We start from the raw sequence: 17,089 nt of genomic DNA, 5'->3' as shown, positions 1-17,089 counted from the left end.
CACTACATAATTGCAAAAACAACAAATCTAATGGTAGCATGGTGGCCGAAGACTTTTGCACAGTACTGTATTTTTTAAAGGAGAACACCACCGTTTTTCAATATTTTACTATGTTCTTACCTTTCTTATCTTTTTTCAATGCATGCGCTTGCTATATAGATATTGTTAGCAGCGTTAAAAAAACTGACGTCATCCCACCCATGAATTAGTGCGCGTCGAGAGGTTAATGTTTGTACAGCGCTTTGTGAATGTGTTACCATTTAGCCTAGCCCCATTCATCCTATCTTACTCAGATACTCATTTTACTTCTGCCCTACCCAGGTTACATTAACAGAAAGAAAAGTCGTCATTTTTAAAATTATAATAAAAATTATAGAAACATATATTTTAATGTTTAATCCTGTTCTGTACACACATGAAAGCTTACAGGATTCCCGCATTAATATTTTGCAGGGTGCAATGGCTAAAAGTTCACATTATCTTAGATTTTAACCTCTGCCATCTTCGGGTTCCAGCCTCCGTGTCCCTCCTGCATTTGTCTGAGGATGTCCACCTCCAGCAGGCATTTGACTTTATCACCCTGCTGAAATGAGTGACTGTCTGCACTCTCCTGCCGCTGCAGCTCAGCGTGCTCACCTACACATACACACACACACACATGTCAAATAAAACACTCGCCTGGCCCTGTGACTTGTGAGTCGTTTAATGCCTTTACCTAATTTGGGCAGATGCTCTTTGTAGTAAAATCCTCCTTGAACATCAGAAACGTATTTGAGGTCCACCTTCCCTTTGTGACCCATTCTGTAGACGTTTGTGGTTCCGTTGGACCATGTAACACTAGCCACGCTACGACCAGATTCCTGATCCCATCCACGGATATCCACCACCTTCCCAACCTTTCCTTCACCTCCTGCTCACACAAACACGAAGACGGATATGGACAGAAGTGGGACACGCAGAGTATCGGCACACAATCAGCTGCTTAGGAGGTTATAAACAGCAGAGAGATTCATGTAATAATATGAAGTTTAAATATTGAGATGCACACCTGTTTGTTCACATGAATAAATATCAGTGGAAAGAAATATGGATGTAAACTTAAATGTTACAACAATACAACAAAATGTAAACAACATTGTTTTACTTTTCTAAAATCTCCTGACAGTACTATATTTACAACTGAAACATAAACACGGCCACCTCATACACAGGGGAACATGGGCAATCTCATGAAAACTGTCAAGAACACGACCAGGTCAGGTTTCAACCAAACATTAAAGACAAAAAAGAAAACATACATTATGCTGATATTATTGTATAGCTGTTTTCAAGTTTCATCACAATCATCATCATTAAGAATGTAAAAACCCTAAGGGTGTGACGAGATCCCGACGCGAAAGTAAAAAAAACAATCGTGAGTCCGCTGGCGCCCTCTGCAGGCAAACTGTTATAATACATAATGCTGATTTTACATAAATGAATGTTTTCATGGGTTTACTTAGCGTGCCATTCTTCTGGCCAGGATTTCGGGTGCGTCTTCCGGAAGTCGCACCCGTCGACCGCATATGTCATAGAGGATTATTATTATTATTATTATTACAGAAAAGCAACCCATAAATTTTAAGGTAAGAATGAAACTACGCTTGTATGTCTTATGTTTTTAACTGAATGGCGTATACGGTCAACAAACACGACCTCCGGAAGACGCACCAAAATCCCGGCCAGGACGCGTCCGGGAAGAATGGCACGTATGGTCACCCCAGGCCTACATGGTTCTGATACTTTATTTGAACCAAATATTATAGCATTATCATAGTAATCTTAAAGGTTATTGCTCATTAAAGTCTATTTTTATCATCAAAAAATATCAAATTACTTTATTATCAATTACCAAAATAATAATTGTTATGGACAGTCCTAGTTTAGTTTAGTAAAATTATGTGATTTCTTTTTTTCCCCATTCATTTATTTTATTATTTTAGGATTTCTTAAAAAGGGTAAAACTCTTGTCGATCTTGTGTCTCGTCTCGTGGAGTAAGTGTCTCGTCACACCCCTAAAAAACCCTAATGGTCCTAAAAATACAGTATGACCTGCATTGGTAACTACCAGCTAGAAACACAAAAAAGAACCAACTGTAAAAACACAGCTAACAAACTACATCACCAAATACTACTGAGGGATAGAGAACCTCACTAGACATCTTACAGACACAAAAGAGTTTTCTTAATAAATCAAAGAACTCTGCATGGACATTTTGACTTATTCCTTACTGTAGTCCTCAATATAAAATCTTTAAAGGAGCATTTAATAAAACTAAAGTATCGTGACAGTACACCAAAATATCCAACAAGATCAATCATTTTATCTGACACACAGTGTTGTTTCACTCAAACTCAGTCATCAAGCTACGTACATGTATTGCGAATTGTAAAGTAAAAGTAATGAGACACTTTCCTTTAAAAATATATATATATTTATATACAAGACAAATGATAAAACTACAAACATTCATTTCAGAGGTCCTACAAGCTAAACTTAGAGCTCAGATTCACACTTCACTCTCTGTGCTGTCTATGGAAAACATCTCAAAATGTTGTTTTCTCTTAAAGGAATGTTCTGGGGTCAGTATAAGTTAAACTCTATGTATAGCATCTGTGACATGCTGTTTATTATTACAACAGAAATTTATCTGACTTGTTCCTTAGTGTAAGTCACATTTTCCTTGTCTATACAACCTAGTGCAGATACAGCAGAAGTCTGTGGAAAGACATCGGCAAGTTATTTTTTAATGTTAAGTAAGAATTTTTAGGTTAAAGCATTTATATTATTACTGTGTTATGTGAACTGTTAACTATTGGTTATAACTTGGGAATAAGGTTAAGTTTTTCTATTCTAAGTACATTACTGCATGCTTTATGAAGGACACATTATAACTGGCAGCATGTCACATATGCTGACTGGAGAGTTTAACTTGTATTTATTGAGCCAAGATCATTCCCTGAAGCTCAAAACCACTATGAAAAATGCAGACTGAAGATGAGAGAATGTGTGCCTCACCGTCTTGGTTACCCCAATCCCAGTCGGGTCCCCGGACCACCTTTACACCCTGGAAGATTCCTTTCAGAATGATTCTGGACAGGTTCTGTCTCGGCGTCAGGATTACTCTGAGTTTGAGAAAAGGACAATGCAATGTTTCTAATACCATTCATTTTATCAAACATCAGCTCATTACAAAAAATCATTTTGTAAACATGACCGATTTTTTAATTCACAAACAAGTGCTATTTATGTCATAACAGATACTTTTATTGCATATATGTATAGCAACTAATACTTTTATAATAAACCACAGGGTTTCCCGCAGAATTTTTTTTGTTAAGGTGGTAGGGTTGGGCGTGCCAATCAAAGGGGCGGGGTGTACACGTCATGATGAAAATATTTTTATTAAAAACACTCAAATAAAACTTTTTATTGACATTTTGAAGAAACTATGACAGAAAATGAACACAATTAAATGTTTTTACCTCTAACGGGAATAGCTGCGTGATGAAGTAAAACTAAAGGGTTAATAAACACAAACTGAAGCAGATGTTGAAGAACGACTGGTGAACGATGATAGATAGCGTGAAGATTGTAAAAACTGATTATTTCCCACTATTAAATACATTATCTTAAAGGAGTTTAACTACTGTAGCATGTAAATAATGCAGATAAATAAAGTGAGCAAGAGCGCTCAACAATTATATAGAATTAACAGGCACGTGAAACCTAGCTAGCAGGTTGCTCAAACAACAAAATCACCAGCTAACTTACTTTAAAACTGCAAGAACTATAGACTAATTCAATAACAGGCTTAAATAAACCCAAAACATAAGTCCACTTACAGTTCTCACGGACACAAGTTTTAACTGGCTATCTTCCAGACATGCTGGACCACATCTTTATCTCATTTCGGCCGTGTGGGCGCGCGTGCCCGCTCGCGGTCTGAAGATGCACTTGGTGGCCTTTTGTGCAGCGAAATTGCTTTTTTTTGGACGACCTAGTTAAGGCGGTAGGGTTTCACAGCTTAGGCGTGCCACCCGAACTGCAAAGTGCTGTGCGAAACCCTGAACCAGATATTTGTATAATATCATATTATATATTTATTCAATAATACTAGGAAATAAAAGTAATAGTTTATTGCAACTTAAAGTGCATTTAGAGTGATATATTTTATGTGCAATCAAACTATATAAAATTGTGAATGTCATTAAAAATAGTTAAAATAATGCTTATTGTTAGGAAGAAAATGTTTATTTAATGGTACATTTCATTTGAACCATATATTTTTCACTGTCTTTTGGATATTAGGAAATCTAAAAAGGACCAATTTTCACAACATGACGACTGATACGACTAACAGCGCATTAAACCATAATTTAAGTGATTCATACATGGATTCAAATATTGGTTAAATAAAAAAAAACTCATCTTTAAGATTTATTTAAATTGTGACTAAGGGGCTTTTTACACCTGGTCACTTCATGCGTTTTCTCTGATCTGATAGCTATCTGATAGCAAAAAGACCAGGTGTAAATGCCATCAGAAACGTTTTCGAGAAATTTAAATCTGATCGCTCAAACCACTTCAGGAGGTGGTCTGGGACGGATTTCAGATGAAACTGGACAAGTGTAAAAACATCTGATTGATGAAACCACATCTTTCAGCGTTTAACTCCTCCCAAACGTAAGCACGTCACCTGAAAGTTAGCCGTCAAAGAGGCAAAGAGACGACACGCTCGTTGCTTTATGGAGCGACGACAGCAGGTAAAAAAAGCTTCATAGAATCAATAAAAGACTCTAATGACAAACTTAAATGATATTAAACAAAGAGTAATAATAGTGTATTTGCATTATGGGCGGGGGTAAAAGATTGGATTGATATCCGTTTTGCCAAGACGCATTTATGTGGCCAAATGTAAATGGAACAGTTTTAACAAATCAGATAGCTATCCAATCAGAGAAAACACATGAAGTGACCAGGTGTAAAAAGCCCCTAAAAGTCTACATGGACAAGCATCTTGAAAGTCATGGATACCATTATCAGAAGACACACTTACTAATAAAATATTTAGACTGAATATTTAGACTTTGAACAAAACCTCCCAAATCCAAAAATGTAAACATTAAAACAAGCCAAGCATTGCTCATCACAAGACCACTTGTAAATAAGCCAACATTTTCACATAACAGCTGTGATATTTTCAGTTACCTAAACCAAACCATCTCAAAATTAATGATTATACATCTACCTGTATCTCAATGAGAAGATAACGACATGATTTTAAAAAGATGAGAAATAAACATCAGAAGAGGTGCATATATATGAACAAAGTGACCTATTGCATCATGGGAACTTCTGCCAAACGAATATAATGAAATCTTGTTTCATTGTTTTGAAGAGTAAAGAAGAAATTTGATGTTTCTCATATGTGAATGTGGGCTTGAGGACATTAGTCAGATTTTGTACAAGTACAGCACAATTTGAAACACATGCTCTCAACATAGCTAATGACAGACAGGCTGTCTTGTGTCAACAAACTAAAGGATACTTGGGCAAGAGCAGTTTCAAGAGCAAGTTGCGAAAGATCCTGGCAAACATTTTGAGCACAACTCAACAGAACAACACAAGACTCACACCACGTACCTTATAGTAAAGATCTGATCTGATCGAGGAGCAAAGGAACTGCCTATTCCCATAATTCATCCAAACGGTCAACCATCAACGTTTGCTTCTCAGCTGATAATATTCCATGATCTCCAGTACATTCATCAAACATAAGTGTAAACGAGTCAAAAGGCAAACAAGGTGAAGGTCTTTCCCCTTTGTAAGGTACTGTATAGATCCCCTCAAACAGCTCTCGTTTTCTCCTAAAGTCCCACATAGACAGCAATAAGGTTAAGTTGGTGCTTTCTTGCTGGCTTTTGACATATGGAACAACCTGTACCGTCTGAAGGCTTAAAACAGAATCTGGATAAATCTCTAAGCAGTCTGGCATTTAAGGTGCATCTCCAAGATCAAAGGTTAGATGTAATCCAAAAGGTTTGTGTGTCACTATCCGTTTATAAGTAACAGACAATTTAGGAATTCCAAAAGTTATTTCCGTACATCTCTACATACACATCTACCCATGACACGTACTGTACCTACCTACATACCTGTATGTTAGTAGGCAGATCTGGCGACTAGAGCTGCACGATTAATCGTTAAAAGATCGTGACCCCTCGACGACACGCAATCACAGTGGCCACGATGACGTCTTGACGTAACATTTATTATTGTGCAAGCCAGATGTGCTCACGCTCGTGTTCGCTCCACTGGTACAGCGGATGCTTTCGTCGAGAAGTTAGACAGAAAGAAACAGAAACTAAAGAGAATGAGTGAGGCAGAGCAATGCGCACGTACGTCCGTCAAGAACCTTGACGTTGTTTTAGTACCAAAAAGAGGTTCTTATTCCGAATCTGATCTCTTTTTAGCACGGGGGAAACATTGGCTGTGTCCAAATAACCACACTTGCTGTCTTTGCACTTGACCTCTTGCATGACATTTTCCTGTATTTGGCCACAAGTGGGCGTCAAGATTAAGCGTGCATGTAGATTTATTCACCCGATGGACGCCGCCAGCTAGAGCATAAAAAAAATGCTCTGACGCTCAAATGCATTCCCTGGAATCCTCTCAAGCAAAGGGTTAGGCCTTCGGATTGGTTGCCACCAAATGTTTCCACCAAACCGCGTCATAGCAATTTGCACCAAAACTTATTCGTTTTTTTTTTAATAGGGCTACTTAAAATAACTTACATTTTTTATTTAAATAAAATGAATACATAATCACTCCACAGTTAACATTAGCTGAATTTAAAGATTATGTACACTTATCTGAAACTTTCAGAAGCATAATTCTTTGCACCTGTAAAAACTAATGTTAAACTAATGTTCATGTTCAGGGGTTGTACATCTTTAAAACAAAGTTAACGAAGTTATTGAGGATCGTGAGAGAATTGTGATCTTTATTTTAAGCAAAAGAATCGTGATTCTCATTTTATACAAAATCATGCAGCTCTACTGGCAACCCTACACTGTAAAAAATGATGTGTTTATTTTTTACACAATGTGTGTGTCATGCCATTTAACGCGTTATTTCATGTTAAAATAAATGAAAGGGACAACACAAGTTGTGTTAAAAACAGTGATGGGAGTAACGCGTTACAAAGTAATTCTGTTACTGTAATTCTACTACTTTTAGCGGTAATGAGCATGTTACAAAGTATTTTTTTTTTATCAAGTAACGCAGTTACAATTACTGAAATTGAAATTAGTTCATTACTCGCGTTACTCTATTTTGTGAAAAATGAACATTTTCAGCCAGTCGTTCAGAAACATGAACAGCGGCCAGTCTATGAATTGCAGTTTAAGTCACTTCCGTATTGGCTTCATCAGAGAGATCGGAAGGTTGCCCCTCGCTTGGGAAGTATAATAACAGCACACCTCTCTTAAAAAAAAGCTGTACAGTTAGAGCTATCAATTATTATCCAGCATGGGCGTCGGAAGCAAATGAAAAGTGGGTGGGTCCCCACGACAAATAAATAACAGGTAAGAAAAATAAATGAAGGTAAACTGGTACAATTTTTGTATACCTTTTTTATTTGATATACCCAATCTCTCTTTCTCTCTCTTAGAGAAATATAAATGTGAGATTCTGGAAATGAGAAAATTTTATTTAATGGTATCCATCGGGAAACAATGCTGTCATAAGAGTTTGAGCATGTGTACTTTTAAAATACAATCGATTAAACAATTGCAGAGGTATGACTTTATGAATCATTTGCAAATGTACCTTGCAAATAATGTTAATATGTGAAGACGTTCATCTCTGTAATAATCACATGAAAAGTAATTGCAGGCTTCTGTAAAAAAAACTTTACAATTATCCAGTGATCGTGGCACCATAATCAAAATAAACTATTTTACTGCAGTAATAATATTTTAACAAGTAGCATACACTTTTAACGTATAGGTTTGAAAGGAACCGGTGTCATTTATCATTGCTAAACGTCTCCATGCCTCCGCGCACAGACGCAATTCATATCTCTCCTCCTCATCTCCTCCGTTTTTTCTTCTGTTTCTTGAACTTGGGGCTCGAGTCCGACCTAAGGTTCGAGCTGCCTTTAAGAACAGCAAGCTAAGTTCGTTTACCGTTAATTATTAAGATTAAATGGGCAGGCAAACTCGTGAAATAGTGAAATTAAAATAATTCGCCATAATATGGTTTTACACTAGAAATAAAGCAGTTATTAATTTTCTTAATGCATGGATGTTTGACCTTTACTTCCGTTTAAGCGTTTAGGAGGTTTTTCAGCACTTTGTTCAAACAGCAACTCAGCGACCCCTCCCTCCGCAAATTTTTTTTTAAAGCTGAAACGGGTCCGCGGTGTAAAAAAGCAAAGGTTGAGGATCACTGTTCTAATGGAATGGATTTTGACTAACAGCGCCTTGATAAGGGAAAAGACAAATGTGCTAAATTAGAGAAAAAGTGGGTGGGTCCATTATCGTTGGTCTTAAAAAGTGGGTGGGTCCTGTCCCACCCACTTATAATGGTTCCGACGCCCATGGTATCCAGTACATCCCAAAATTTGGTACCTAAGGATATTTTGGGAATGTTAGTACAAGAAAGAACCCTTTTACATGTCGTGACCAGTAGATCCACGAGAGAGCTTAGAGAAGACCCAAGACAACAACATGACAAAAGCCGATTAACAAGTTAGGCTGTTTTGTTCTTTGCCTTGGTAAACAAACATAAGGGAGGCCATATGCTGGATTGTTTCCTAACAAACACACATCACCTCAGAGCACATTTGAACCATGACATTCAAATTTAACCATTAAATCACACCAAACAAAAACTCCTCTTCCTCAAAACAGTTTCTGTCGGTTCGTAATAAGAAGGAAACACATTTAATTTATATTCTCCATCATGTTTAGGGTTTTTAGGTCACATTTTTACTGAAAACTGTCTGTTCTGTGAATCTTGTAAAAATATTAATCATGTGTTCCAGAAATAATGTATTACACGCAGTCACTAAAGAAACTTTTAAAGTAGCAGTGTATTTGAAGCACATTATAAAACAGTACAGATAATGAAACAGAATCAAAGCTTTGACAAAAGATGCAGTTCTTTCTTAAAACAACCTACCTTTAACAATCCTGGAGTACAACGCCGTATCATTTCTGTTTATACTCTATAGCATCACAGATTTTTCATGACCAATACGCTGTTGTGTGTGAGGTTACATCAATAAATGTGAACCTCAGGCGATACCTCCTATCTGTCTGTCTCTCTGATGAACATTTCATGCAAAAATGGCAAATATTGGCTGAAATAGCACCTATTCTGGGTTGGTTGCATCAGCTTTCAGTCAAACTAGCGTTCTTGCCTTACTCAATAGTTGGGCTACATAAGAAAGCTGTATACAGACAGTGTTTGTTTGTTTGCTTGTAGTGCTGGTGTCATGCTTGTTCAGTGATATTCCCGTGTGACCCTCATGTGATGTTTGGGTTTTGAGCCCAATGCTGGACAATTATAACCATCTCTAATATGTTCTGTATATGACACCTCCATCAAACAAACTGCAGCATGTCTCTTTATTTACACAAAGCACATTGAAACACTTGCTGTGTTGTGTAAATGTTCTTCTGCTAAGATCTAACTGAACTGCACAATAACACACATCATGCAAGCACATATGAGAAAGTCTTGTAATAGATAATGGGAAATGAAGGTCAGATTAGATTTGTCTGATAAACAGATGCAACAGACACAAGTCTCTTAACAGTGCCTGATGTATTTGTTTTCTTTCACCAATATGGGCTGATATTGAAAATAACAGTTTAAAACGATCTATTATTTTATTATTAATATGGCACTTAATATCCCCATTTATTCAGCTGTCTATCATGAATATGACTACGGAAAACTACAACTGAAACGTAACAATAAATTGACTCAAAACGGAGGGGTGTGTGGGGGGGGTAATGCTGTTTCATGCATTCTGACTTATTAACACAGTTTAAGAGTTGTAATCCTCATGCTAAACAAATGCAAAGTGTTTGAGCGTGTGACAGAGTATTTCTGGGCCAGTATCACACCTCCTCTTTCATACAAGTTTCAGAAAGTTTTTTTTTTCAAACATGGGCACCCGTTATGTATCAGTGACCCCATATTCCTTTTATGGGCACTTCATCCGGAAAAACACGCCCACACATCAATCAGAGTGAGAACGAGGACGATCATTATCATTGGCTCCTTTGAGTAGAAGTCAAAGGCATCGCTGCACGTGACAGCTTTGTTTTATATGAAGACTCAACAATGGCATTAAAGAAGTTTTTGGATGCAAGGAGAAAAACGCCATATGTTCAGCTTTCCAAGTAAGCCAATCTTATTAAAACTATGGATATAGTTTGTCTAGAATTTTGCGTGTGTGTTTGTTTAAAGGGGCCATGGCATGAAATTCTGACTTTTTCCATGTTTAAGTGGTATGATTGGGTCCCCAGTGCTTCTATCAACCTAAAAAAAATGAAAAAGATCAACCCAGTAACTTAGTTTTGGTAAACCATTCTCTACAAGCACAAGAAAAAATAGGGAGTTGAAATTTGGCTCTACTTATAATGTCATGAGGTGCTCTTATTATAATAATACCACCCTTTAATCTTCACTATCCAACCACAGCACTGTCATTTAGTGCAGAAAAACAGAGAGAGAAAATAATTTACAGCACAATTGAGTTTTAATTGCAACAAACCCCCATCGATGTGATCAGTGTTTGAATTTCATCAGCTCATTTGCATTTTAAAGGACACACCCAAAACGCCACATTTTTGCACACACCTACAAAGTGTCAATTTTAACATGCTATAATTAATTATTTATATGGTATTTTGAGTTAAAATTTTACATATGTGCTCTGGGGACACCAAAGATTTATTTGACGTCTTAAAAAAGTCTTGTCCATGGCCCCTTTAACGCTGGATTTGGTTGAAATGGGGTCCCAACCAGGTCATGAGTCACAGGCGGTAAGTAAAACTGCATTAAATGTCTGTGTTTTGCTGGCAATCATCACATAAGTGCATATGTAAACGACACTAACATGTAGTGAACAGTGTAGTGTTTTTCCAGAAACATTTGCTAGAGCTGATCTGTGGTTTTATAAATCTAAAAAAAAATAAAGATTCTTATGAGATTTGAAGGGTGTAATACTCCTCTATGGGTACTCAAAATTAAAAGGAGATAAACAGAAACAGCGTGTGGCTTTGTTTTAGGTCATTAGGTTTATGTGATGTAGTAGTGGGGTGATCTTTTAAGTAATTTCAGAGCAAACAACCACAGGGCCGCTGGAAGTCATTTTGAACAGGGGGTGCTGTGAATTTTTTTTTAACAAAAAACTTATGAGCCTATAGGCCTATTTAAAATAGATTTTAAAAATAAATACATTGAGATTTACAACTTTATTGTCATATACACTTCAGTGCACACAGCCAGGGTCTGAAACACACAGACATCATCAGTTCTCAGATGAATATACAGTATGCATAAGGTTTGTACTGTAAAAATTCTTTATTTGTTACAAACAAGAGATAAAGAATTTACAAACGTGCGGAGAGCCATTTCAGCACTTGGACAGAACAGAGTGATTATATACAATAAATCCGTGGGGTAGCATTTAAAATAGATGCATTTGTTTAAAGCAAAGCATTTACTTACTTAGCTACAGATGAAGCAGCTCTTTACGCCTTCTAACGTCTCATAATCGGTCATCATTTATGTCCAAGAGACTCAATAATAATATTTTACATTTTAATCTTTTAATTTTTCATATTAAAAAGCATTTTTGTGCTGCTGCGCATCCATGTATGTGATAAACAAACCTGCGTTGTCATTCCGCTAATACTGTATATGCGCAATTGCGCATATTATCAACGCGCTCTTTACTCTAGCAAAAGACACTCGCGTCGCCCATTGCGCCGGTTGTATAATAAAGTCCAACGTCTCTCGTGAGGGGACGAATGTCCAGGGAGAATTTCTGTGTGGGCATGCATCAGCGAAAGGTGTGTGAGTCTTTTCTGGGTCATGGTGCTACGTACCCATGTCTTCAAAAGACCCAAGGCGGAGAAAGTGCGCTCGGATGAGGCCACGGATGGGTAGGCAGACAGTAATGAAATTAAAAACCAAAATACACGTAATAACCTACGTGTGTCAATAATAATTTCCTAAAATATTCATAAGTAAGATATAAATTGTGCAAAATATTTTTACTTAAAAAATCTCTCTCTCGCCAATAGAGGGTGCTGCAGTACCCCCACTTCCCGCGGCCATGAACAACCAGGTATAAACAGACTATGAATATCCTGCAAAGCAAGCATCTTTTTGCATATCACTATGTGTGGCCACAGTTTTAGCATTCTCTAAAACTACAGCAGATGTATTTGTGAATTTATGCCAGTGTAAAACTAAAGTGTTTATCTACTTAGGCATCTGCTGGTGTCTGTATGGTATGTGAGTTTACTGGGCCATTACTCATTCATAACACACGACACTACTGAAAGCATTTGCCGCCTTTTGGTAATCAAGTGCCAATAAAAAGAAAAAATAAAGATTAATGTGTGGGCTTGATACAAAATACAAACATTCACACATATGCTTACTTCTAATCTAAATGAAGACACAGACCTTCTTAATTTTCATATAAAACCACACCACAACTCGTTTTAAAATGAGAACATCCCAAAATGTCACCTTAAATAAACACAATCTTGGTTGTAAGTGTATATCAACAAAGCATCACCTGTCACAACGTACGCTCTTTGGATAGCATCTGTCAACATTTGTAAGTGCATTACTGTAAAACATTTTAATATATCAGTATGAAATAGCAGATTAAGTAAAAGTAATTGTGCCAGATTTAGTTAAACTCATTCATTAAACCAAATGTGTTTAGTCCAAAATATTCCTTTAGGAGTTTACTTTGCATATAAAAGACAAATGCACATAGAAGCATATCAAATAAAAATCTGTTCTTCGGGCTGATGTTTCATGAGAACGAGAGGGCTAGTTTGACATTTGGATATGGCTAGAAGAGCTTTATGCTTTAGTCATTGCAGAACAAGTAATGCAGGGTGATATGAAAGAGAAAAAATACTCACGGTTGTGAATGTGCCGTCTCATATCGCTCAAAGGCATGTGTCAGGTCATGCTTATTGTTCATGTAACACTGAGTGCACAGGTCATAGTCAAAGCACACCTTACACTTCCAGCGCATTCCCATAATCCCGTGCTTCTTACAGCTGTCACAAATTATATTTGAATGTCGGACTCCTAAAAGGAAGACAGGAGAACGTGAATGTACGCAACTGTACAAAATATTATGCACATCATGGATAATCCAGGCTGTTGGTGTAAAAATATAGTTTTAGTAAGCAGTGAACTTCTTGAGTCCTGTCAATAAGCAGGTGAACTTACTGGCAATGCGCTGGTGAATTGTTTTCAATGACAAAAACATCTGCAACGATTTCACACTCAAACAGTAGTAACGTTCCAGACTCCAAAGGAAAGTTTCATGCTTAACTTAAAAAACATGACAACTCTTTAACCGAAATAAACAAATATTTTTTCCATTATTGTCTCACCTATCTGTGCGTTATCGTACAGAAGCAGGTCATAGGCCCCCTGGTAGCCGGTCCGATAATTTGTGCGAGTTCCACTGTCCCACTGCACCACCACTGTTTTGTCAGGCGTGGTGGTGCTGCCCTGGCGTCCAATTTCCACCACCGTGCCCACATGGCCTTCACCATCATCCTGGTTAGCCCACTTCCAGTCCACGCCGCGGACCACGCGCATGCCCACCTCCATGCTGCCGCGCGTCGGCTGGCTGCCGTTGCCTGCCTCACTGGGCTTTCTGTGAGGTCGTGCTAGGGGGGCTGTGGGAAGGGCGGCGACCGCTGCTTGGGGTCGAGGTGCAGGGATTGAAAGGGTTCCGAGTAGGGGGGTCTCTGGAGACAGATCAGGGGTGACTGTACAGAGGATAAAAAGAAAATCATCACTTTTTGAAAACTAACCAGATGCACTTCAGATTAAATGCTCACTTGTTTCATGAGCTTAACTGTTTTTCGCACTAAATACTGATTTGTTAAAAAGGTCCTACTATGGCCTTTTAGTCTTGATTATGTTTTTAGGATGTACTAGTAAATTCATACATTTTTATTATTGCAGCACCCCTCTTCGCTCTGTTACTTTTGGACTCTATGAATTTAATTAAAATATTTTGATTAAGGCAAAGTATGCCACGCCCCCACGCATGCCCCACCCCAGAGTACTCAGAAGTACTTGACCAAAATATACACCCTTATTTGTAAATGTCCTTTTTGATGTCAGAATTGACCATTTGATAATAAGGTTCACACACACGCATATGCGCACACGCTTGTATAGCTATCGTTGTGTGGACACCTGTAGACGTAATGTAATCCCTATTCCTTTTTCCTAGCCACAAAATTCACAACTAAAGGGCTCGTTATAGTTGTGCGTAGTTCCTACGGCGTAGCCACAACGGTTTTCATTCGATGTGCAAACGCGCGCAGACCACTGGTAGGCAGTATCCACGCGTGTAACCAGTCGCAGCGCGACCGTCAGAGAAGAAGAAGCTTGGCAAGTTAACCCACAAACGAAGAAGAAACAGCAACTTGTTGTGTTTCGAGAAGACCAGCAATGATGAAAGTAAATAAACAGTGACTTTTGTTGCAGTTTGATTTGAATCACTCCTCAACTTGGTCCATCTTTGTTTTCACCGTCGCAAACAGAAATACCAATAAGGCAGTTTTTTACCTGACGGTGGACCAATCACAGCGCTTATAGTCCGTGTAGAACTGACGCGTTGTTAAAATTGTTGCGAGGTGCACGTCAGGCTACGCAGAGCTACGCACAGGCTACGGATAGCCTATGCCGTAGCTACGGCATAGAACTTACGCACGACTATAAATCGGGCTTTCGGGGCTGCTTATACCTTGTATTAAAGGATTAGTCCATTTCCTTAAAAAAAATTCCAGAAAATTTACTCACCACCATGTAATCCAAAATGTTGATGTCTTTCTTTGTTCAGTCGAGAAGAAATTATGAACTTTACCCCAACACTTAACAGATTTAATGCAGTTTAACTGCACTTGCAGTTTCAAAGGACTCTAAACGATCCCAAACAAGGCATAAAGGTCTTATCTAGTGAAACGATTGTTATTTTTGACAAGAAAAATAAAAAAATATGCACTTTTAAACCACAACGTCTCGTCTTTCTCTGGTCCTGTGATGCGCCAGCGTGACCTCACGCAATACATCTTCACGTCAAGAGGTCAAGGATGACGAATGCAAAACCATGCCCCAGTGTTTACAAGTGTGAATACAGAGGACTCTTCCGACGTTGTTGTATGTGAAGGATATTAATTAATGTCTTTGTGTCAGTTTATTGTTTAAAATGGTCCGCAAATGTGCGTTTCATATGTAACATGTGACCTTTCTACGTCACTACGCAATTACGTGAGGTCGCGCTGGCTTGTAACAGGACCGGAGATAGACGAGAAGTAAAAAATGACAATCGTTTCACTAGATAAGACCCGTATGCCTCGTTTGAGATCGTTTAGAGTCCTTTGAAACTGTTACGTGTTGGGGTCCATTAAAGTTCATTAAAATGAGAAAAATCCTTGAATGTTTTCCTCAAAAAACATAATTTCTTCTCGAAATTTTGGATGACATGATGGTGAGTAAATTATCTTGAAGAAAATGAACTAATACTTTAATAGAAGTCAGATAGGTGGAGAGTAGGCATTGTTTTGTGGCTGCTCAAACATATTTGACCACATGCGCGTCTACACCACAAAACCAATTCTGTTGAATGCTTTTTCGACTACCTCTTAATGTGGTTGAAAGTGGACAAGCTCAAAATGAAAGTGAAATTTAATCATGTATTATTAACTCAAGAGTACCCAAAATATCTTTTGGTATAAACCATGACAACAAACCTACGAAAAAGACGTATTTTCACACTGCACTTAACCCAAGATTATCTTTATTATAAACCTTATATTTAACCCCAGGTTAGCTTGTACAGTGTGAATTGTAGAGGGGGTTAAAATGTTCGATGCTTAGCAACAGACAGCCAATCAGAAACTGCGTACCTCACGATTTGTGTGTACACTCACAGAAACTCAGCACGTTGTACAAACAGTCGTTTTACAACTACAGGAAAATGTGAAAAATGTGTGATGGAAAACTCCTGCATTATAGTAAAAAATGTCCCAGGAGCAAACATATTTCATTGTAAATTTTCGGCTGAAAATGCCATTAAAAATGTTTTTCGACCCAAACAAAAAACATCAGAAAATATTTATAAACAGAAAATAAATGGCACTCTGCATTTCCCATTAATGCCAGCACTCAAAACTTCCCTCTTGCTGCAATTATTATTACAACGCTACACAAAGCACAATCGTGACAGCAGTGTGCAAAATCTCAAAACGACACACAAGTTCTGCCTGATGAAGCACTGCCTGTAGCGGCTTTAAGAAAACAGTAATAATGTAGTAAATCTCCCTAAATATGAACATTGAAAATCTGCACTAAATGACCAAAGCAAAAACGATGAAATCATAACTAAAGGACAATTTTCTGATGTCACCCTCACATGACCCAGTGAAGTTTACTTCACAAACAGGAAGTGCTCCCTTCCGCTTCAAGCCAACAGTCTCCATGCAAACATGACCACAAATAATTCAGACTTCCTTTAATCCTGAGAGAGTTCTCAGCTCAAACAAAGTCAAAGGGTCAAGAGAGTTTCCATTACTACATACTGATTAAAATGAGAAGACATAAACACTATCTCAAAGTTAAAGCATTATGTTAAATCTGTAACAGTATTAGTTAATTTTAATGTTCCTAAATTAATCACATTACTAACTCCAAGGGCCCTATTTTAACGATCTGAAACGCAAGTGCGAAGTGCAAAGCGCAAGTGAC

General features: G+C 37.8%; 1 protein-coding gene across 4 annotated transcripts in view; it reads right to left on the bottom strand.

Moving 5' to 3' along the window:
• Positions 1 to 17,089, bottom strand: part of mib2 (MIB E3 ubiquitin protein ligase 2) — a 75,979-nt gene that overhangs the window by 26,949 nt on the left and 31,941 nt on the right. For 3 of the 4 annotated variants that reach the window (XM_055167494.2, XM_073867420.1, XM_055167493.2), the window contains exons 2-6: positions 13,717 to 14,100; positions 13,234 to 13,405; positions 3,059 to 3,165; positions 716 to 910; positions 494 to 636 (exon numbers count right to left, since the gene is read on the bottom strand). In XM_055167494.2, the coding sequence (XP_055023469.2) occupies positions 494 to 636; positions 716 to 910; positions 3,059 to 3,165; positions 13,234 to 13,405; positions 13,717 to 14,100 (1,001 nt within the window). Of the gene's footprint in view, positions 1 to 493; positions 637 to 715; positions 911 to 3,058; positions 3,166 to 5,686; positions 6,007 to 13,233; positions 13,406 to 13,716; positions 14,101 to 17,089 lie in introns of those variants that run through there. The other variant, XM_055167495.2, reaches the window with a different exon arrangement.

The sequence above is a fragment of the Misgurnus anguillicaudatus genome, chromosome 5 (genome assembly GCF_027580225.2).
Source record: "Misgurnus anguillicaudatus chromosome 5, ASM2758022v2, whole genome shotgun sequence".
Classification (NCBI taxonomy): Eukaryota; Metazoa; Chordata; class Actinopteri; order Cypriniformes; family Cobitidae; genus Misgurnus; species Misgurnus anguillicaudatus.
The sequence above is the reverse complement of the archived record's forward strand: the minus strand, read 5'-3'. Positions and strand labels throughout refer to the sequence as shown.